The 24,494-nt window shown below is 37.2% G+C and overlaps 1 protein-coding gene and 1 pseudogene across 1 annotated transcript; one reads left to right on the forward strand and one right to left on the reverse strand.

Moving 5' to 3' along the window:
- Positions 1 to 16,550: 16,550 nt before the first annotated feature.
- On the reverse strand, positions 16,551 to 17,489 carry LOC119540872 (olfactory receptor 2H1-like). The gene has a single exon (XM_037844764.1). It carries the CDS (start codon positions 17,487 to 17,489, stop codon positions 16,551 to 16,553), a length of 939 nt encoding a protein of 312 aa, XP_037700692.1.
- A 4,744-nt stretch (positions 17,490 to 22,233) lies between these two features.
- Positions 22,234 to 23,853, forward strand: LOC119540948 (annotated as a pseudogene).
- The last annotated feature ends 641 nt before the right edge of the window (positions 23,854 to 24,494 follow it).

A 24,494-nucleotide genomic window follows, 5' to 3' on the forward strand; every position in this document is an offset into this window, starting at 1 on the left:
TGGGAGAAAGAACCAAGAACACACAGGAGATAAGAGAGGACCTGGAACACAACCCAGGATCAGAAAATGCCAGCCATGTGCCTTCCCAGCTGACAGAGGTTTTTGGAGTCAATGGCCTTTCACCTGTGAAGGTAAACCCTATTGTTAATGCCTTAGATTGGACACTTATATGGCTTTAGGACTGTAAATGCATAACTTAATAAATCCCCTTTATGAAAGAAAATCCATTTCTGGTATTTTGCATAACAGCAGCATTGGCAAACCAGAAGAGGTTTTGGTACCAGGGAATTGGTTTCTGCTGAGTTTGCAAATACCAAACATGTTGGAACAGCTTTTCAAATGAATGTGGGGAAGATTCTGGAAGAATTGTGAGGAGCTTGATAGAAAATGCCTAGACTGCTTTGAAGAGACTCTTGGTAGAAATATGAACTCTAAAGATCCTTCCAACCAGTCCTTAAACAGAAGTGTTGAATGTGCCATTGCAAACTGGAAGAAAGGTGATCCTTGTTTTAAATTGGCAGAGAATTTGGCAAAGTTGAGTCCTGCTGTTGGATGGAAGTCAGAATTTGAAAATGATGATCTGGAATACTTAGCTGAAGAGATTTCATCAGTAAATGTACAAAGTGTGGCCTGGCTTCTCCTTGCAGCTTATATTAAAATGCAAGAAGAAAGAGTTGAGCTAAGACTTGAACTCTTGGGTACAAAGAAACCAGAGACTGAGAGTTTAGAAAAATTCTGGGTTTCCAGAAAGTGAAATCCCAAAGACTACAGCCCCACATGAGGGTTTAATGAACCCTGGAACCAGCCAGCACTTTCAGTACAAGCCAGGGTTGAAGATGGAGTTACGCAGAAAGGATTTGTGGAAAGTCCTATTGTCTGATGGTTTTGACCCCTGTAAACCACATGCCAAGCCTTCAAAATTTTGTGTGAGATATGTATAGCCTGAACAACTGCTGGTCTGGACAGGAGGGGATGGAGAAGGAACAAATTGAAAGAAAAATTTCTTCAAGGACAGAATCATGGAAATTGAGCTCTGTAGTCAAGCAATCTTGGGCAAAGAGAGCACAGCAACCCATGCATGTGGAAAGGGTGAGTTTGCCCTGGAGGCAAAGGGCAGGCCTTCTACTTTTTTGCTCAGGAAGACTGCTGCTGTCCCAGGCCTCAGAGAGAGTGGAGGGTATTCACCAGGGATTGGGGACAGCCTGGCAACCACCCCACTGTTCACAGAGGGGAGAGCCTTTGCCCCAGGGAGGCAGAGTCTGGGTGGCAACCTGATGCTTGTGGAGGGTGGGGCCAAGGAAAAGGTGGTATCCCCAGTGTGTGGATATGTTGGAGCACTCACCCCAGTATTTGAGAGAAAAAGCTGCTGCATAAGCCTTTGGAAAGGGTTGGACTCCTGCTCTCTCAATCCTTAAGGATAAAACATCATTCTATAAATGACTCTCAGAGTTTGAAATCTGACAAAGTATGTCCTGCAGGTTTTAGAAACTGTTTTCATCCTGTGAACCCTGTTTTCCTTTCAGCATCTCCCTATGGCAATTGGAATGTTTATTCTATGATGGTCCCTCCTTTATATATTGGCAGAAGATAACTTGTTCCACATTTCACAAGTCCACAGCTAGAGGAGAATTTTGCATTAGGACAAGACCACACCTGTGACTGATTTTGATAGGATCTTGTAATTACCTATTGTTGCTGAAAGGATTTAAGGTTTTGTTATATTGTGATGGGATGAATGCATTTTGTATTTGAGGAGATCATGTCTTTTTGGGGTTCAGGGGCTGGAATGTGCTTGTTTGGATATATTATTCCCCCCCAAAGAAGCCATGATCTTTTAATTCAGTCTTGTGGGATATTTGGATTAGTTTGTTTCCATGAAGATGTAAGTGATAACACATTGAATTATTTCCAAGAAGGTGTGGCCCTGACCATTCAGCATGGGTCTAGGTTAGTTTACTGAGCTCTTTCAAAGAGAGATCCAGGCCAGATGCTTGCTGATGCTGATTGTTCTGGTCTGCTAAAGCTGCTGGAATGCAAAACACCAGAAATGGATTGGCCTTTATAAAAGGGGGGTTATTTGGTTACACACTTACTGTTCTGAGGCCATAAAGTGTTCAAAGTAACACATAAGCAATCAGGTACCTTCACTGGAGGATGGCCAATGGTGTCTGGAAAACCTCTTTTAGTTGGGAAGGCATGCAGCTGGCATCTGCTCTGGAGTTACAAAATGGCTTTCTCCCAGGATGTTCCTCTCTAGGCCACATCTTCTCTTCAAAATGTCACTCTCAGTTGCTTTTGGGGCGTTTGTCCTCTCTTAGCTTCTCCAGAGCAAGAGTCTGCTTTCAACAGCCATCTTCAACAGTCTCTCATCTGCAGCTCCTCTCTCAGCTCCTGTGCATTCTTCAAAGTGTCCTTCTTGGCTGTAGCAAGCTCACTCCTTCTGTCTGAACTTATATAGTGCTCTAGTAAACTAATCATGCTGAATGGGCAGGGTTGTATGTCCATGGAAATTACCCAGAATTATCACCTACATTTGGGTGGGTCACATCTCCATGGAATCACTCAATCAGAGAATTAAAATCTAATCAACACTAGTAAGTCTGCCCACACAAGACTGCATCAAAGATAATGCCATTTTGGGGTACATTATACATTAAAACCAGCACACTGATGCTTAGACATGCTTAGAGTTGCAGACAGAAGGAAGTTTAGCTAAGAGATGAAGTGCAGAAGATACAGGAGCTGAGAGAGGACCTGGAGCACACACCAAGATCAGAAGAAACCAGTCACATGCCTTCTCAGCTGACAGAGGTTTTATGGATGCCAACGGCCTTTCTCCAGTGAAGGTGTAACCTATAGTTGATGGCTTAGATTGGATACTTTTATGGCCTTAGGTCTGTAAATATGTAACTTAATAAATCCCCTTTATAAAATCCAATCCATTTCTCATATTTTGCATAATGGCAGCATTAGCAAGCCAGAACACCTAGAGAAAACCAGATCTTGGAGGTTTACTGGCTCACAAAAGGTCACAGGAAAAGAGGAATTGAAGTCAGGAACTGTACAAGTATAATGCCCATACTCCTTATTTGCTTTTCTCTGATACTCATCCCCATCTGTGAGTGGCAATAATAATATGTTATTATGAGGACACGCATGACAAATGTCCAAAATGGAACAAGGCTATAAGTGATTTGTAGGTGCTTATTTAATTAACTTAGTAGAAGTGAGAGCAAATTGAGGATGTTGCTTACCCCAAAGCCAGAAACAAACTTATCATCAGTCTGAAAGACAAGATCTTAGTGATAGTGAAAGCCATTCTGAACCCTAATGTGGAGAATGTGATGGTTAGTTTCATGTGTTACCTTGGCCAGTTATGGTGTCCAGGTGTCTGGTCAAGCAAGCACTGGCCTGTTACTGCAAGGACACTTGTTGCTGGTTAATTAACCAGAAGGCTGGTATATTAAATCATCAGTCAATTGACTGCACCTGTGACTGATTACATCAACAAATGGCACATCTGCAATGAGAGATTTCAATCAGCTGGATTTAATCCAATCAGTTGAAGACTTTTAAAGGAGTGAGAGAGAGGACCTTCACTTCTTTGGCTATCCAGCAACTCCTGAAGAATTCATATAACACCTTCATCAGAGTTGTCAGTTTGCTGCCTGCCCTATGGAATTTGTAATCATGCATTCTGCCCTAGGGAATTTGGACTTTTGCATCCCCGCAGTTGCATGAGACACTTTTATAAAATCTTATATTTATAGACATCTCTCATTTATTCTCTTTCCCTAGAGAACCCTAACTAATACAGGGACCCAAAGACAATCTAAACAAAATCAGGCTCATAACCTGGTGGGAAAAGATGGTATTACAAATACAAGCAGGTATCAGATCCTTCAAGGCAAATACAAATCAGAAAAAGATGATAAAATTAACACAAAACAAAACAAAATAGAGATTCCTTGTTGTCTCTCTCTTGACCAAGTCTTTGGAATTTTCACCATATTGAGAGCCAGAATGGCCATGGAAAAAGCTTCAGTTGAATTAGCTGAGAACCAGACTTGTTGAACAAGATGCAAAGAGAAAGCTGCCAGCCACTGACATTTACAAGAAGAACTGGGGAAATCAGGCTTGACTGCAACAAGGCTGTGAATTGCACTTGCAAGCCACATGGCTCAGTGAGCTATAATCATGCATATGGATGGACAGATATATACAAAGAGATATAAGGAATCAAATAATTTCACATAGATACCCATGACAGAAGTCAGGATAATGGTTACTTTTGGTGACTGAGTGAAACATTTGTGGATTTCTCTGTGTTGGGAATAACCACTTTCTTGGATCCAGTTATGAATAAATGAGTGTGCTTATTTTGTGTTAATTTATTTATGTGTGACTGACATTTTTGGATTTTTCATTATATACTGTATAACATTTGTTAACATTTTATAGAAAATAATCAAATATTTATTTCAATGTGTATTTGACTTTTAGGTAAATACCCTTGCAAGTGCAAGTGGGTGTGTGTATGTGCATATATATATGGGAATGTGTATGTGTCAAGAAAAATCAATGGATGTTATATTTGGTTTCATGGTTGAGGAAAGATACAATTCATGTGGGCAGGGATAAAAAATACCACAAGCTATAATTGGGAAGATAACACTAGCTGTTCCCTAGTAATAATCCTCTTCCTCTTCCTTAATAATAAATCACCTAATATTTCCTGGTAACATGGATGCTCTAATTACAAAAAAATCCATTGCAAAACATGTTGTGTGTAATTCGCATTTGCTATTTACTAATTCCAGCTCACTGGAATCTAAACATGGTGACAGGCGCTCCTCCAGCTGTGTTTGAATATGCAAAGGAATATTTGTTGTGCAAATTGTAGAGAAGGGAGAAAGAAGGAGCAGAATATTAATATTAATTGATAACTGAACAAATTCAGTGGAAACAAGAGATAAGAGTTGACCTCATTGAGTCTAATCTAAATCCTCTTGTAAGTGATAGAAATCTAAGAAAAGGCACTTAAATTTAGAAATATTGTGAAACCAGTGGTTTTCAAGCCAATCTTACGAGATATTAAGAGCTAGTGTGGGACTGACACCATCAACATGATGATGTAAACAGCTACTGAAAACTTCTCTCCAGGGAATTAATGGAAAAAGAACAGTTTTGAATTGTTTGAAACTCTGGAACAGGATATAGTCTGGAGAATGACCCTGCAAATGCTGAATTGAAGAAAGAGAAATATGACATAGGAATATTTGGTCCCAGACCAGCCAGTCCTTTCCCCTTCCCTCACTCAGTCTCAGTGTGGGAAAGGCACAGAATCAGCATAAAGGACCCCTTCCACCAGGAACACAGGCAATAAATCCTCTCAGAGCAGTGAGACCTACACCCACCATTTGAAGACCCAGGGGACAGGGGAGGACATTTCTAGGGTCAGGTCAGTGAGGGACACAGAGACTGAGAGAACTTGGACAGAGACTGTGTTTCCAGCCTTGAGTCTGAAAGACCCTCCCCCACTATTGGGGGAAGCAGCAGCCAGCAGCAGTTTCCTTGCCTTGGGGATTACTAGAATACTGGGTCAGCGAGGGAGCACTTTGCCACAGGTGGAGCCCCACATCAACAAAAATTTTGACCAGCAAATTGAAGGCATGGGAATCCTTCAGTTTCTGCTTACCTGTGTAAATGCAGCCTGTGCTCAGTGGCAAAGCAGCAACTGAGGGGGATTAACTTACTGAAGAGTGCCATCTATGGCACAGTGTAGAAGCTGCAAGATAATTGAAACACTTTTTAAAAGATGCTTTAGACCCTTTCTTAGGACCATGGGAGCTGTTCTATACACCCTGTACATAAACCAGGCCCTGTTTTGGCTGAGAAATACAAGAACAGAGCTCTAAAAGAAACACAGGTCTTGCTGGCTGGCAGAAAACGGAGCACTACTGGAAGCTAGCAAATTTGTATTACCACATACTGTGAATTTGCTGGGGTGCCCAGTGCCTTCCACACATCACTGTGACAGGCCTCGGTGGGTACTTGATTTTGGAGGAAAGACTGGGGGCAGAGCCAATCTGCCAACTGACCAGCAAGAGAAACAAAGAAAAGATATAGAGCAAGACAACCAACAAGAAAACCCTAGGCAAAAGAGAGAAAACAACCTCTAGAATAAATTAATCAGAAATTCAGATACGTAGACAACAAAAAGTCACAAACCCTACCAGACAACATGAAGATATGGTCCAGTCAAAGGAACAAGCTAACGCCTCAACTGAGACTCAGCAGTTGAAACAATTAATTATAGATATTCAAACAAATCTTCTAAATGAAATCAATAAGTTGAAAAATATGTGATAAAAGAGATTAAAGACATAAGAAAGATACTGTGTGACCATAAGGAAGAATTCATAAACTTGAAAAATCAAATGGCAGAACATATGGCAATGAAAGGCACAAGAGAAGAGATGAGAAACAAAATGGAGACATACAACAGCAGAACTGGAGACGCAGAAGCAAGGATCAGTGAACTAAACCATAGGACATCTGAAATCCTACACACACAAGAACAGATAGTAAAAGAAAGGAAAAATATGAACAGTGTCTCAGGGAACTAAATGACAACATGAAACACATGGATATACATGTTATATGTGTCCCAGAAGGGGAAGAAAGGGGAAAGGGGGCAGAAAGACTCATAGAGGAAATAAGCAATGAAAATTTCCCAACTCTTATGAAAGACATAAAATTACATGTCCAAGAAGCACAGCATACCCAAAATAGAATTGATCCAAATATATCTACTCCAAGACACTTACCTAATCAGATTTTCAAATGTCAAAGACAAAGAGACAATTCTGGAAGCAGCAAGAGAAAAGTGATCCATCACATATAAGGGAAGCTCAATAAGACTAAGTACAGATCACTCAGCAGAAACTATGGAAGTGAGGAGGCAATGCTATGACATATTCAAGATACTGAAAGTGAAAAATTGTGAACCAAGAATCTTATACCTGGCAAAACTATCCTTCAAAAATGAGGAAGAGTTTAAAATATTTACAGATAAACAGACAGAGTGTTTGTGAACAGGAGACCTACTCTACAAGAAATACTAAAGGGAGTTCTACAGACACTTAGGAAAAGATAGGAGAAAGAGGTTTGGAGATGACTGCAGAAATAAAGTTATCAGGAGACAGAAAGTGGGTAGAGTTCAAGCATTTGATGTTGAAGGAGAATTTACTGTATAGATCTAGAAATGGATAGCAGAATACTGTGTGATTGTAGCACAATATTGTAAGTACATTGAAAAAAAGATGACTATAAGTATGCTTGAAAGAGGAAGTTGAGGGGTATGTATGACACCTGAAGGAAAGATACAAGATGAAGGCTGGGACTGTATAATTTTGTGAAACCTAAAGTGGTCAATGATTGTGATTAAATGTACACCTATTAAAATGTTTTTACATGAGGGAGAACAAATGAATGTCAACTTTGCAAGGTGTTGAAAATGGGATGGTATTGGGGAAAAACTGAATGCAAACTAGACTCTACAATACAGAGTAACATTGTAAAATGCTTCCTTTAATTGTAAGAAAGGCAATATAACAAAGTTAAATGTCTATAAGAGGGGTATATAAGGGAGGGATACAGGACTCTTGGGATTGGCGGTGTCTGACGTTTTCAACGTATTACATTCTATTTTTATTATTTTTTTTAAAAAAGTTTACCTCATTATCATAGTAATTATCATCAGGAAAAAATCCTCAAATTTCATAATTTATGTATATGAATGCACTTATCAACTCTCAAATTCTTCCTAAAACCATGTTGATATGAAAATTTTGATAAGTTTGCAGAATTCTAATAAAGTTGATCATGCCAAAAAATAGATTTATGAAATAATAAATAAGAGATGTGTTTAAAAAAGAGTTATTGCGATATTTTAGTTCTAATAAGAATAGAAAATATTTTGAATCTGGGAAAGAACTTGTAATAAGCGGTCACTCGGGTGAGTGTTTTATGCAAACATCCAAACAGCTGATTTCCATGACTGCATTTATTTAATACTGAGCATAGTTATGAAGTTTACAGGAAATTCTAAAGGTCAATGTTTATATTATCCTAACTTAGTTCTATTTTCCACATTTCTATTTCTGCAATTGGAAATATGAGTACTAGAGAAACATATTAATAAATTTAAACTCAGCCAGATATCTACAGTGTAAGATACACTTAAGGGATGATGTGACTATTGGCAGAGTAGATTTAATTTTGAGGTACACATTTGAGGTTGTAGACACCCATGTCATGGATGAACCTTGAGGACATTATGTTGAGTGAAGTTAGCCAGAAACAAAAGGACAGATTCTGTATGGTCTCACTAATATGAACAGACATTAATGAACAAACTTTGGGAGTTAAAAGATGACAACATAGGCGACCAGAAGATAGAAAGAGGGCAGAGACTAGGCATTTGATGCTGAAGGACTACAGAATGTTTAGGATTGATTGCATAGATCCAGTAATAGATAGCATAATACTGTGTGATGGTAGCACAGTATTGTAAGTACACTGAACAAAGATGTCTGTGAGTAAAGCTAAAGAGGTGGGATAGGAGAATGTATGACACCAGAGGTAAAGATAGATGACAAAGACTGGGACTGTATAACTTGACAAAAATGGAGTGGCCAATGACTGTTACTAAATATACAAATATAAAAATGTTTTTGCATATGGGAAAACAAATGAATGTCAACCATGTAGAGAGTTGAAAAAGGGATGGTATTCAGGAAAAAACATAATCAAAGCAAACTGGAGTCTATGATCAACAGTAACATTGTAATATACCTCCATTAAATGTAACAAAGGCAATATGCCAAAACTAAATGTATATGAGAGGGGTATATAGGGGAGGAATATGGGATTCTTGGTAGTGGTGTTAATTGCTGTCCTTACTATTATATTGTATTGTATGACATGTTATTTTTCTTTTTATCATTTTTTTTCTTACAGCTAAAAAAATTTTTTTCTTGTAGTAATCAGTATGTTCAAGTGCTGATTGTGTTGATAAATGTACAACCTTATGATGATACCATGAACAACTGATTGTACACTGTGGATAAATGTATGGTATGTGAATATAACTCTATAAAATTGTAGGAAAATATATATATAAGAATAAAAGTGTTGGAGAAATGGTGAAAGGGATGTACCTATCTACTGTTGATGAGCAGGTAGAATGGTGTAGCCTTTCTGAAGGTCAGTGTGGTTGTTCCACAAAAAGTTAAGTATGTGGGGACCATAAGGTCCTGCAAGCTCATTATGGGGTATGTCATTTGAAGATCTGAGAGCAGAGACATGAATGGACATTTGCAAACTTGTGTTCATGGAGACAGTAATCATGATTTGCAAAGGGTGGAGATGACCTAAGGGTACATTGACTGAAGAATGGAATGGTGTACTGTGGTGTACGCATACAGTGGAACATCGAGCAACTACAAGAAGGAGTGAAGCTGAGAGACACACAATGAGGTGAATGGATCCTGTACACAGTATTTGAGTGAAGTACACCAGAAATAAAGGCAAACACTTTAATGCCTCATCAATATGGACTAACTACAATGTGTAAACTCAGATTTGACTCTTAGAACATAGCCTAACATGGGCATAATAACTGTAATAGTCCCTAGATTGTAAGCTCTTACAGCAGTTAACTCTATCCCTGAATTGTAAGGCCTATCTCTAAACTTTGAGATGCTGATCCCCTAGCGTATAACCTGATTGGTCTCTGGAACAATGCATATCTCTGAGACACCTGAAACTCAGAGCTAGAGCTTGGCAGATATGAAAGTCAGTATTAGTGCATACAGCCACTGTCCAAAAAAAAAAAAAAATAAAGCTGAAAAAGAGCCCAGACTTCAATTAGTGATATGAATGAAGCAGGTCTGGTTAAGACCAGGGCAAGCCAGGCCAAAGGATAAAGGTTGAAACTGATTGTGTTTTAAAACTTCAACTTTCATATGAGACCAAGGGAATAGATATCTATTTGGTACAGGATCTAAATTTTCTAAATGGTACAACTCTACAGTCGATTTGCTCAAACACCACAATTGCATGGAACTTTGAATAGGAAGTGAGATATGGTAGGTTAGTATAGGCTGGAGTGAAATAGTGACACATCCTAGAGTAATTTGGGCAGATAATAAAAAACATATTTACAGCCTCCCCCTCCCCAGCCCCGAGGATCTGGGGGACGGTGCGGATGTGTTGGACATCCTCACCTGGACTGGTGTTGATGTTATCACAAACATTGGGACTGGCGGTTTGATGTGCCAAGCCCTCAAACAAGGGACTTGCCTTTATGAAGCTCATTACCACAAAGGAGAGTCTAAAGTTGTATGTAATGGTGACTAAGAGTCTCCCCCTGAGTACCTCTTTGTTGCTCAGATGTGGCCCTCTCTCTCTCTAACTGAGCCATCTCGACAGGTGAACTCACTGCCCTCCCCCCTACGTGGGACCCAACTCCCAGGGGTGTAAATCTCCCTGGCAACGCAGAGTATGACTCCTGGGGATGAATGTGGACCTCGCATTGTGGGACTGAGAATATCTTCTTGACCAAAAGGGGGATGCAAAATGAGACGAAATAGTTTCAGTGGCTGAGAGATTCCAAATGGAGTCGAAAGGTCAATCTGGTGGACATTCTTATGCACTATATAGATAACACCTCTTAGGCTTTAATGTATTGGAATAGCTAGAAGTAAATACCTGAAACTACCAAACTCCAACCCAGCAGTCTGGACTCCTGAAGACAATTATATAATAATGTAGATTACAAGGGGTGACAGTGTGATTGTGAAGACCTTGTGGATCACACCCCCTTTATCTAGTGTATGGATGAGTGGAGGAATGGGGATAAAAACTAAAGGACAAATGGGGTGGGATGGGGGGATGATTTGGGTATTCTTTTTTCACTTTTATTTTTTATTCTTGTTCTGGTTCTTTCTGATGTAAGGAAAATGTTCAGAGATAGATTGTGGTGATGAACGTATAACTATGTTATCATACTGTGGACAGTGGATTGTATATCATGGATGATTGTATGGTGTGTGAATGTATTTCAATAAAACTGAATTTAATTAAAAACAAAAACATAGTGCACTCTCTCAAAGATCAAAACAGCAAGGATCACACAGTAGCAGGCTACATAAGTAAAACATAACAGTAAAAACTAACGTAGATATCTTATTTTGTTAAGAAGCATAGATCATTAAATTACATTTAACATTAATTATGGAGATAAAAGCAATGTATGATAAACCACACAATATATATTATTCAACAAAAACATTTATTATAATTTTATTGAATATCAATATTGAACGGGGGCTAGATTATAGAACAGTGCAAAAATACTAGCTTTTTCTTTACATAGATCATAATGTAGAATGTCATATATAAATAATATTATAATAGATTATTATAATAGAGTATATAATGGATAAAACTGATCCAATTTTCATATTTTGTTAAAGTTTATTTAGGCAACAAATGATTTCAAAACACCAAACTAAAAATGGTGAAGAGCTTTGCCAAAAGTCTGGAAAGGGGGAGCTTATGAAGAGCAAAGGCAGAAGCAAGTGAGAAAAAATATTCTGAATGAATATCTCAGCTACATTGGTTTGTTTGGGCTGTTTCTGGTGGAAGACCCCTCTCTAATGGGTTTATTTCTGATTGACTGGTATTAAAACTCTGCCTCCTTATACCAAAGCTGCCCTCCAACATTTGATCAGGTTACTTGAGTTTGCCATGGGTTGCAGATTGGTCAAGTCTAGACAACCCAGTCTACTGGCCTTCTCTACTTCATTTTAAGTTATTATAATAGAATAATAGATTATATATTTTCAGACAGAAAATTTAATTAATACAGGGGTTTGGTTACTGAATTTGGAGACCTGAAAGGGCAAAAAGAAACCTTGAGATAACCTACAGATAATGACTATAGGAAGCAGTTTGTTTCCATACCTTTGCTCAGGGAATCAAACAGAAGAGATGGAGTAACCAGAACCTAGGATCTCAGAGGAGAACATGAGACCTCTGAGGAAGGGGTGCTCCTGGCTTCTGCTGAATCCTAGTCACAACATCAAAGAACAGAATGAACAGTCACAGATTTCAGGCTGAGTCCATTGATAAATAACTGTTGCAAGGTTGATTAGCAGTGATAAGTATAAAGGCTCTTTCCATTTTGCTTCCTTCTATATACACCCTCTCCTCCCAACACATGTACCCCTCCTCCCATCATCCAAATAAAATTATAGCTTCAATGGTTTTGTTAAAAATTATGCTCAATGTTTATATTATTATGATCTTATAAATATTCACAAGTGAGCCATTTGCAGCACTATAGTTACAGTTCCTGTAAGAAAAAATTTTTTCCTGGAATTCATCATGTCATAGGTTTGTTTGAATTATGCTTCTCTGCCATATGTATAATTTTTCTCTAGATACATATCATCTCAATATTGCAACTGCTTGTCTCTGCTGGTACTGCCTGAGGGTATGGAAAAGGTTTCCTCAGGTCAGACCCCCATCCCCCGGTAGTTTTTCTCGGTAGGGCAGGGTACTCTCAGGACATGGTGATGAAGAAGTTTCCCTGAACCAATTGTTGTGACAAGGTCTCTTGGTGCTGCCTGGACTTCTGGGTACCTCAGTGTGTGTGTGGGCAGGGGGCTGGTGGGTGGGTAGTAAGGCTTGGTTGGGAAGGAGGGTACTGTCACTGGTGATTTATCAGAAGGGCTCCCAATTCATCCAATTCATGCAGGACTATCCACCTCACCTCATGTTGTCTGAGGGACTCCCTTTAGATCTTGGAGAAGAATATGCCTATCTGGGCTGCCTTCTATTGCCAGGTTGGGGATCAAGAAATGCCGGGCCTGAGTCACCTTTTTTTGTTCAGTAGGGTGTATTAGATTCCCTGCTGCTGTATTGTTCTTGCTGCCCTGAAGTCTGGAACAATTATTCCTTTCTCTCACCACCTTTCAGAGTTCTACTTTGGGTGTCTGTTGCATTATTTCCAGGATTTATAGTTGTTCTTAGAGGAAGGGAGTAAGGAGAAATAAATATGTGCCATTTTTCTGGAGAGGATGGGGATAATAGAATATTAAGATCATGTGTTTAGTGCTCAGAGAGGGACATATTGAGTTTATGGGAAGGGTCAGAATAAAATCCAACACCTCTGCTGAAATATCAAAGAAATATTCCAGGGTATGTGATATCTAATCTAAGAATCTATTCACAAATAGAAATCAGACAAAGGGATAGAATAAGGATAGAGACAAAGAATGCCCATTCATATCATAATCATTTGTTTGACTTTGAAATATGATGACTGAAATTATGGGTCATTGAAATAGAGAGGACTTGAAATTATAAAAGTATGCAATAAGAAGAAATTATCATTCTGCAATAGAGTCAAAGGAGCCCTTCCAAATTAAGTTTGGTTCCAGCAGTCAACAAATTTTTAACTGCTCCTAACTGGTGGATGGCATATGGTGGAAAGAGATTTTACAGTGTCTTCTGATAATACAGCATATGAGTTCCTGCATTTACTCAATCAAAACTAATAAGGCTCTACAGAAAGCTTGGTTCCATCACCAGCAGAAATGGATTGAAATGAAAAGCTGAGTGGGCACAGTTCACTAATGCACATTCAATGAAAAATAGATTATCAAACAGAAAAAGGAAGCAGTAACCTACTCTACTTTTGAACACAATATGGGTGGTGGTGATTAAGTTAAAACTTCATTGCCAACATCCAGCAGGAATAAAGCTATACTCTGACCAAATCATATTTATTGACTCAATGTAGTGAAAGAGGACACTCCATAGGAGCCAGGAATAAGTTTCCACAGGTGGGGGTAGAGAAGAATATTTTGCTTGGTTTGGATTATCATGGAAGGATTCTGAGGAGGGTGTAATGAAGTGAGGGTCACTTCTATATTAGTTGTTGGTTCTGTGGTGGAACTAGGAAAAATGAGCGTTAACCAGGAATTGGGTGCTGTCACAGGCAGAGGGTGTCTTAGCAATCTGATGTACCTAGTGAGTAGTGTAGCAAAGTGGGTGTGGGGCATCATGGCTAAGAAAGCAGTATTCCCTCAAGGAGGGGTCCTTATGGTATTTCACAGCTGCTGTAAGACCTTGGGAGAAACTACGTCCCCTGTGAATTTTGCCACTGTTTTTTTCTGTCTGTTTCCCGGTATGAATAATGCAGAGCTGCTATTTTATTTTCTTGTCAGAATTTCTTTTCACTCTTTTACAGTTCCAGGAAGAAAAGCCCAGGGCCAATGAGCACATGGCTACCTGGGGCACACTGCACACTGGACCTATGTCTAAAAGTAATAAGAATCAAACTTCCACATGTTGGGCAACCCTGACACTTAATCTGTTTCTTGTGCTTGGTCTGTATCTTGTGGGTGAAAAGTGTCAACTATCACAGCTAAGAAGGACTGCCTGCAACTGAAAAATTATTGGAGAAATAAATGTATTAAAGAGGGAAAGGAATGAAATAAATAAAAGTTAGGGAAAAAGAATTATCTAGATATTTGGAGTACAAAAGGAGAGTGAAAACAGTACAGGGATGAGGAGAAGAGAAACAGAAAAGGGGAAACGCATATCTTCCCCTTGGATGGAACAGCCAGCAGACCAACAAGCAGCATTTCTTCTACTTCTTCCTTGCCCAAAATTTTCTTAAAGTTTTCCTTTTTATACACCTACTTGGGAAAATGAACTTCCACTGGTCCCTAAATGTCACACATCCAAAAGAACATGAACTGCCACCTCCTATTTCCAGGAGACATCTTCGACTGAGTCCTTCTTTCATCTTTTTCCTTGTTGTAGGCATTATACCAATCTCCAAATGCACCTATGACCATGTGATAGGTGTTCATCGATACCCACTTGTGCTCCACTTTTGGAGACATATGAAGGATTGTTGAATTCTGCACATATAAAGTTAGAAATGGTCATCTTGTTTTTACAAATGAAACTTGTTAGGAAGCAAAGGGCATAAATTCCAGTAGGAAGAATTTAATTATCAGGTTTTGTTTGGCCTTCCAGGCCTGTCTTCCCCTGTCATGGGGTCACATGTGGAAATGGAGATGACCTAAGGACAAAGAACCTTGGAGTACCAACCCTATATATAGGGGATTCCAGTGTCAGAGAGTCACAAACATATGGACTGGAATTTTCATGTGCAGAAAATAAACCTGTGTTGTTCATTAAGGCACAACTGAACTGATAATTTTCTCTTGTTATCTCAGTATCCTCTCACATACCCTATTTAATACAGCCATTCAAATTTTACCAGGATCTCAAATCAATGGTTTTACTTCTAGCCTCCAACAGTAAACCATCTGGATTCTATACATTTTGACATAAATGCAACCCCAGAGGCTTGCCATAACCAGTTTTTGGTAATATCTTCTGGTAATCACCTCAAAGACTGTAATAAATCAGGGAATGGATGTCTTACACATTCTTGTAGGTCCCTTTGGTACTTCTCACAGAACAAGGGTCTAGAAGAGGTTCAGTAAATCTTAATTAAAATTTCCAGCCCAATTCATTGAGCAAAATTGCTATTTGTCTTCATATCTGGGTCCTATATGGAAAAATTTGCTTAGATTTAGGCAGAGTTGTATTTCTACAATTTCATAACTGTGGAAATAACACAAAGAATTCAGAAGATACTTAGAATTTTTATACATGTTTTGAGCTAAAATTAATATGACCTTATTTTATATATATAGAAAAAAGATTTTAGTAAATATTTAGCATATATTTCATCCTATGGTAATGAAACGAAATTTGGATTAAATTTAGAGATTTAGCTATCTCAAGGCGTGAGTGCCTACATCTCTTTTTGATTCAAATAATTTGGAAGCATCACATTGTGGTGACTTCATCTTTTGAAAATTCCAAACACAGGGAGATTACAGCATGAAAACAAAAACATGTAAACTCTCTTTTTAGTATTTCAGTTTTCATCCTTAAAGTCAAAGTAAAAGTGAAAGTTTTTAACATATACAAAGCACTTATGGAAACTACAGGGTAATTATCTTCCCTTTAGCTTGTATAAAAGAATCTACAACAAAATTCTATTTTATTATTTTAAAGCTCAAATAATATATAATTCATAATATATTTGTTTCTAATTCTAGAATGCTTGGCTTATGGTGCTTATGTTGATTGAGAAATAATAATTTATGTTCTTCAAAAATGACCTCTGTAACTATCATTTTCCTATAAAGAAATATACATTGAACATTTATTATGTGCTTAATATTGTGATATTATTTTGTACATATTTTTTAACAAGATATGTAAAATCATAAGAAAAAGAAGTAAGTTTTCAATTATATCATATTTGAGCTAAACCCACATATTTGTAGTGGCATTTGAAAGACAGGCTTTCCTTGAACTCTTTAAAGGAGAAGAGATTGATGTAATAATTTTCAAGTCCCTTTCTTGTCCAAAAGATAAATTAACTATATTTTTCTTATGCTGATCTCCTTCCTCAATAGTCTTTGTAGAGCATCTTTTACCTCTTTGTTCCTCAGGGTATAGATGAGAGGGTTCAATAATGGTGTGACCACAGTATAGAAGAAGGTAAAGAACTTGCCGTATTTTGAGGCAAAGTCGTTCTTAGGGTCTGTGTAAACCATTGCCACTGTCCCATAAAACATGAAGACCACAAGAAGGTGGGAGGAGCAAGTGGCAATGGCTTTCTGTCTTCCCTCCTCTGACCTGATTTTCCCAATGGCTTGAGCTATGTAGCCATAGGAAGTTAGAATCAATGCCACTGGCACGATGGTGAAGAGGACAGCAGAGACGGTCAACTGCCACTCATTGGAGGAAGTGTCTCCACAGGCCAGACGTATGAGTGCCGGCACCTCACAGAGAAAGTCATCCATACGGTGGTGGGCACAGAAGGGAAGCTGGAGTGTGATGGAGGATTGGATCAGGGATTCCAGTAGGCCAGAACACCAGGCCATGAGTGCCAACTTCCAACAGAAAAGATGGTGCATGATGATGGTGTAGCGTAGTGGGTGGCAGACAGCAACGTAGCGGTCAAAGGCCATCACAACCAGCAAGACACCTTCCGTAGGACCCAGACACAGGAACACACAGAGTTGGATGACACAGCCTGTGTAGGTGATAGTCTTGTCTGGACCCCAAAAGTTTGACAACATCTGTGGCATGGTGGTTGTGGTAAAGCAGAGCTCCAGGAAGGAAAGATTGCTAAGAAAGAAGTACATAGGGGTGTAGAGGTGAGGGTCTATGCAAGAGAGCAAGATAATGGTCATGTTTCCTAGGATGATCATGGTATAGAAGAAGACGACAATCCAGAAGAGAATCATTTCTAGCTCGGGCCATTCAGAGAAGCCAAGTAGGATAAAGCCAACTGGAAAACTTTCATTGATCATTCCTGTTGGGTTTGATATTGGGTTTAGGTATAATTGCAGGTAACATTTTGTAAGCTGATTTTGTACAAAGGCTCTACTCAATTTACTTAGAGAGGGCAATATTATTTTTCCAGGCACAGAACATATGGATATTTTCCCTTAACTTAAATGAATGTGATATAATTTCCCTTTCATAAGACCATATAATTTACACCAAAAAGGCATTAGTAAGATAATTAACCCTTGGAGGACATCTCTAAAATCTGTAATCACAACACCCCCAGTCACATACTCCTGATTACCTTAGAGCACTTACATATTCTTCCTAGGGTGTTCTTTCAGTCACGTATGATATAATCATTCTAAAATATTTATAATAAAATGCTAAACTCATTTTATTTTTCAAATATATAGTTCCCAAGAGTAAGAGAGCATTATTTTGCAATGTTTTATGATGTTAATAAGAACACATATAATGGAGATAATCCCACATACAAGACCTTCTCCTCTCAGTGGCTGGTAACATAGACTCAACAGTGAGACCCTGTACCTGGTGTCATTCTTTGAGTGACTGAAGGAGCACCTTGGCAAAGGAGACAAACCAGTTTTAAATAATGCAAATCTAGGTTGGATACCTGGTTCTATTACCTTGCATAAGTTAATTTAAATTGGTTTTAGTAAAAAACTTAAAAATCCTGAGTCATGATTCTCATCTGCAAAATGGTTCCAATAACTCCCACTTTACTGTTAAAGGGGATAATCGCATAATAGTGTCTACTACCTTTTATCTCAGAACACTGAGTACTACTAAAACTAGTAGAACAGAAACATCATAATTGTTATCTAATTTCTGCCCAACAAATATCCATTATTGTTATCCTCAAAATCAATTGGATATAGTAAAAAAAATCAACCAAGAATCATAATTAAAAAATAGAAATGAAAAAGTGTCAAATACGTGAAATCTGTAATTATTTAAGGCTGTGCTTCATGAGTGGGGGTAAAAGATAACATTAAGGCAATAGCTAAACAATACCTTGGGGCACTGGTTTGGGGGAAGATTTTCATGAAATATTAATTTTCTGTCTTCAGAAATTGTTGAATAGTTTTGAGGAAATAAAGAACATGATAGATTCAAATTATAGTGCTAGGGAAAAGAAACTTGAGTCATGTATTGTAAAAATTAAATTATGAAAGTAGTTGAACTAAGCAAAGATGTGAAAAACATTACTTGGCAGTATCTCTATCCAGTAGCAATTTCTTATTATTTTTAGGGTTGTCTATTTGCCAGGCATTATGCTGTGGTCTCAGCATACACTGTGAACAAGAAAAATGAAATTCCTGCTTTTATAGATCTCACAGGACCTAGAAGACAGAAATAGCAAGCAAATGGATGATCAAATAAATAAATTATAAGAATTTAACAATTTCAGATGATAAGTTCTATAAAGGAAAAACAACAGGGTATTATAATTGAAGATAAAAATAGAGGATGCAAGAACCAGAGGAGAGTCATTTCATGAAGAGAGAAGAGGAAGAGCAAAAAGTCTTGCTGTAAAAGTGTGTCAACAACAAATTGCTGGCTTGAGTAGGGAAAGCAAGTGCATGGTGTGCACTACAGCAGATGAACTCAGCTTCTCTGTTCTAACTTCCCAAGATTATTCTCTAGAACTCACTTCATGTTTTTTCCTCTACAAGGCAGGCTGAATGAATTATACAATGTTCATTCTGTCTCCATGAGACTGTACCACTTGTTACATTTTCTCAGTTTCTATAGATACGTTTATCTAATTCTCATACTACCCTGGCTCATAATGCAATATTATACTAAATTCTGGAGTTTGGGAAAAAATTTTCAAGTTGTCCATTTGTGATTTTGGTTTTAAAATATCATGGGTTTAGGATTTCCTTATGCAAAGAAAAAATAAATTAAAGCTGTTAGTACTATGTGGCATTTTGGGGTTAAAATTAGACTAAATCATGTTTTTAAAGATTTATCTTTTTCTCTATATAAATGCATTTTGTGAGCACTATAGATAATTTAAGAAGTATGTGAAACAAAAAGGAGAAACTAAGTCATCCATAATCCCAACGAAATATATCCACTAAAAATATTTGGTTTCTTATTTTCCATATATTTTGATTTATCGATAAGGTATATATGTATGTACATATGGTATTTATATCAAATATATAAGATTTACAATTAGATTCAGGCTGTACATAGCTCTCAATTTACCTAATATTATAATTATGCATATGTTCTTATTTATTAAAATAGTTTTAGAAAAATCTTTCTTTTGAATATAAAGTTTCATAACATTCCATCTTAGTAAAACTTATATAACAATTTTCCTCTTATTTTGAATGTAGGTTTCCAATATTTTTGCTAATCTAAGTCAATACTGAAATGAATACTTATGTGAAAACCCCACATATGTGTCTCAGAGTACATTTTTAGTTATAAGAAGTGGTGCCCCTATTTAATTCATGTATTCGGGCTGCTTTCCATCAAGGATCTGCCAAAACCATATATTACAGATATATGTAACTTGGAGCACATCTTTTTAATTTATTTGCAACATCACTGATGATCACTGATTTTTCTTCACTTCAATTAAGCTAGTAAAATAGTGGTACCTCATTGTTGGTTTAACTTTCATTTTTCTCATGAATACATTCTTTTGAATCTACTAGTGACCTGAAAATTGTTCATCACTGAAATGTTTCCTTATGTTAAGTTTGTTTTTTTCTAATCGATATGTTTATCATTTTCTGATTAGTTTGGAAGTGATTGTTATAAATTACTAGTCTTTAAACTTAATGTGGCCCACAAAAATATTCCAATTAGAAAACACCTTTTAATATGGTTTACCTCTTTTTCTTCTCACAGTTTTTTTCTCCCTTATCAAACTCTAATTTATTTCCACAGTATTTTCTTTATTGCCTGTGCATATAGTTAAGTTAAAACTTGGCCCATATTTCTGCTAGAGTTTTTTAGTTTAATTTTCTATTCTAAACCTTTAATCAGTTTGATTGTATTTTTCTTTTAGTTTCATAATAGGATATAAAATTTATTCCTAACTAGTTATTAAATTTTCCCAGACCTAGCAGTCTGCTAGAATCATGGCAGGAGTCACAGATTCTACTCTTGTGTTTAATGTCAAAAATTGATCCAATCTCTCTTTCTCTCTCTCTTATTTTTATTTTCATCTGATTATGACTCTTGAAACTTCCAGTGACTTCATTAAGTAGTAGTTAATAAATAAACATGTAGATTTTAATTCTAAATAGATTATAGCTTCATTAAGGCTGATCCTGTGTCTAACTGAGAATATATACACTATCAATACATATAGAATAATGAAACTCTAGGGTCATACTAAAATATATTTTATTTAAAAAAATGACCTTCACCCTTCTATATGAAAGATTTTAAAAATCCACTGCTGTGATATGATAAATGAACTAGAGTAGAATGAAATTTCTCAAGTCATAAAAAACATTTATGAGTGTCTTGGATGTGTGGGTATGTGTTTCAACATACAAATTCTAAAATTAATGTATAGCTCAGGATTCCGAGACTGAACAGAGCATGATGATGCATCTTAAAATACATCCTGCTCCATGAAGTTCCACAGAACTTAACATAAATTCCCATCAAGTATAGGGAAATGGTATGCCTTCTGAATTTATGGAAGTCTGATCTTTCCCATTTTCATTTTTTAATATTTCCACCTCAGAAATGTAAGCAGCTTACCAGACTGTAAAGCAGGTTGGTGGTAGAGTTGAGCAAAACCTGCCTGATGGCCATACCCTGTTTCTGTCCTAGAATTGAGGTCTCATCTCAGTATTCTCTGTGTTGTCTCATTAAATATATGGCATTGTGCAGACATTAGGAAGAGGCCCACCAAAGTGCAATCATTTTTTTTTTTTTTTGCAATTTAGAGAAAGAGCATAAGGAGCACAGAGTGAACTGAGCTTCTTTCAGAGATCTCTGGGGCTTTCTACCCCCACAAGTAATTATCTGCCAGGCCTAAATTTTGCAACAACCCAGGGAATGAAAGAACACTTTTATTTTCAGTAAATTTAACTGACTTATCAGTTCAACTGTTTTCAGTTGACTTTTAAATAGTTGCCCTATTAACACAATTAAGCAGTTAATTTATTGATTTTATGCGCTAAATTTCTCACCAAGCTTTGGTTTATTTAGTCACTCCACAAATGTTTATTGATCACCAGCTGTGTTCCCAGCACTGTTAGTCATTAGAGATAGAAATAAAAGTAAACCAGAAAGAATTGAGACAAAAACTTTCTTTATCAGTCTGAAATAAATTGCATGTAATATTGTAAAACTAAAAATAGAGGGGATTGAAGAATTCAATTGAAGAAGCAATGTTTACAAAAGAGAAAGATTTTTATAATGAGGTTTTATAATGAGGATAAAATAGGATACAGGAACAACCAAGGTTTTTCCTCAGTCAAGCAATGATGCATAAATAACAAAATTATACACAGGACTACAGAACACTTCATTAATTGTTGTACTATGAAAACCTTTTCAACATATAGAAGTACATAAAAGCCTTCAAACAATTCAAAACCAGTTTTTGAAAAACATGACTTTAATAGCTGGTAATAGAAATGCATTTATTGATAATATAATATATTTCTCTTTAGCCAACATCATACATCAAAATATAAAGAAGAGATGGAAGGCAGACCCAGAACCAGCCTGGTCAGAGTGCCCACACAACCAGTGGTGATGTACAGGGAGGCCATCTGCAGCACTCTGCCCACCATTCTCTACCACAAGCTGGCCAACCTGCACTATCTGAGCTGCAGTGCTTTGAGCACTGGGTTGTCTGCCCAGCATTCTGACTGGCACATCCAGATAGCTGTGAAGCACCTGCGTATCCATACATTGATGCTCCACAGTGAAAGAAACGATGTCTTGAGAGAAGCTGAAATTTTGTACAAAGCTAGACTTATTTACATTCTTCCAATTTTGGGAATTTGCAATAAGAGCTTGAATTTTGGGGAACAGTTACTGAATACATGCCAAATGAACAATTAAATGACCTCCTATATAGGAAAACTGAGTATCCTGATGTTGCTTGGTCATTGAGGTTTCACATTCTGCATGAAATTTCACTGGGCATAAATCATCTGCACAATATGAATCCTCCTCTACTTCATCATGACTTGAAGACTCAAAACATCTTATTGGATGATGAATTTCATGTTAAGATTGCAGATTTTGGTTTATCAAAATGGTGCATGATGTCCCTATCACAATCGTGAAGTAGCAAATCTGCACAATAAGGAGGGACAACTTATTCATATGCCACCAGAAAACTATGAACCTGAACAAAAATCAAGGGCCAGTGTAAAGCATGATATATGTAGTTATGCAATTATCACTTGGAAAGTCTTATCTAGAAAACAACCTTTAGAAGAAGTCACCAATCTTTTACAGATTGTGTATAGTTTGTCACAGGGAGATCTACTGGACAACTAATGAAGAAACTTTGCCATTTGATATACCTCATGGAGCACTTATGATCTCTCTAATAGAAAGTGGATGGGCATGAAATCCAGATGAAAGACCCTCTTTCTCAAAATGTTTACTAGAGATTGAACTAGTTCTGAGAACAGTTGAAGAGGTAACTTTTCTTGAAGCCATTATTCAATTAAAGAAAAAAAGCTACAGATTACGTCGAGTACTATTCATTTGCCTGACAAAAAGAAAACAGAGTCTTCTCTGAACATGCCTGTAAATCATGATCCACAGGAGGAATCTTGTGGATCCTCTCAGCTCCATAAAACTAGTAGTTTTTCTGGAACCTTATTGTCTGCTCCTCAAGACAATTATTTTTTTTACCTAGAAAAACTCGACATGGTTCTTCAGTGCTACATCACTGTCAAGTAAATCACAGTTGGGATGGTAACATTTCTGCAGGTCAAAGGGCTAAATTATGTGATCAATAGCCCCTCCCTTGCTCTTTAGCAATAATGCATCCACTGTCAGCTGAGGGAAATTCAGAATATCTGCAGGCTGGTATAACCCCTACTGTGGATCCAGAGTGAAAGGGAAGGCACTGTGAACCAGAAGACTGAAGCCTGTCTTAACCAGTCCCTATATGGCCTTCCATCGAGGGATTTGATCATGAAGGAAGACTATGAACTTATTAGTACCAAACCTACAAGGATCTCAAAAGTTAGGCATGTATTGGACAACACTGACATCAGTGGAGAAAAATTTGTCAAAATTGTAGTACAAACATTGTAAGAGAATAAACAAATGGGTCTTAAACCTTACCTGGAAATATTTGTGTTTTCTAATTCTCCATCTTTAAGTTTATTTCAAAATAAAAGATTATAAGTGAATCTTTTCAAGAAGAAAAGTTGACTTACGTATTTATATTTTTTGATACCTTGATCATATTGTTCTCAAAACTCCACAAAAGTATTAGTTTTACTGAAGTTTTTTCTAAAGATAAATATTAGTCTCCTTCCATAGCATTACAGTATTTTAAAATTAGCATATAAGTAGAAAGTTTTTAATGTGCTACATAGTGTTCAGTTTCTGTGTGTCACTTCCATTAATCAAAACTATTTTTTTAAAGTGTAATAATTGTATTTTGGTTCATAAAAGTATCTTAAGGTATGATTGAAGCCATTTTCACATTCACTTTCTTTGTGGATTATTTATTACTTGCCTAAAATGCAGTTTGGCTTTACAAAGTATATCCTTTATACTTAAACTAAAGATAGTATGGCATTCCTACCCTACAGGAGAAAAGGGCAATCAGTGAACTCTTAATTTTAGCCATCCTCACAAGCCTCTCATTAGTTTCAGAAATTCGTTTCTTCTCTCTAAAATCATACTTCCCATCTCCTATGGAGTCTAGTTCCCAAACTACCTCCTGCTTTCTCTCTCCCTTCCTACTGGATCATTTCTTCTCAATCTCAAACATCCAAATTTCTTTTTAAAACAAAGTTCTAGATAGGGATTTCCTCATC

The sequence above is a fragment of the Choloepus didactylus genome, chromosome 7 (assembly GCF_015220235.1).
Source record: "Choloepus didactylus isolate mChoDid1 chromosome 7, mChoDid1.pri, whole genome shotgun sequence".
NCBI classification, from domain to species: domain Eukaryota; kingdom Metazoa; phylum Chordata; class Mammalia; order Pilosa; family Megalonychidae; genus Choloepus; species Choloepus didactylus.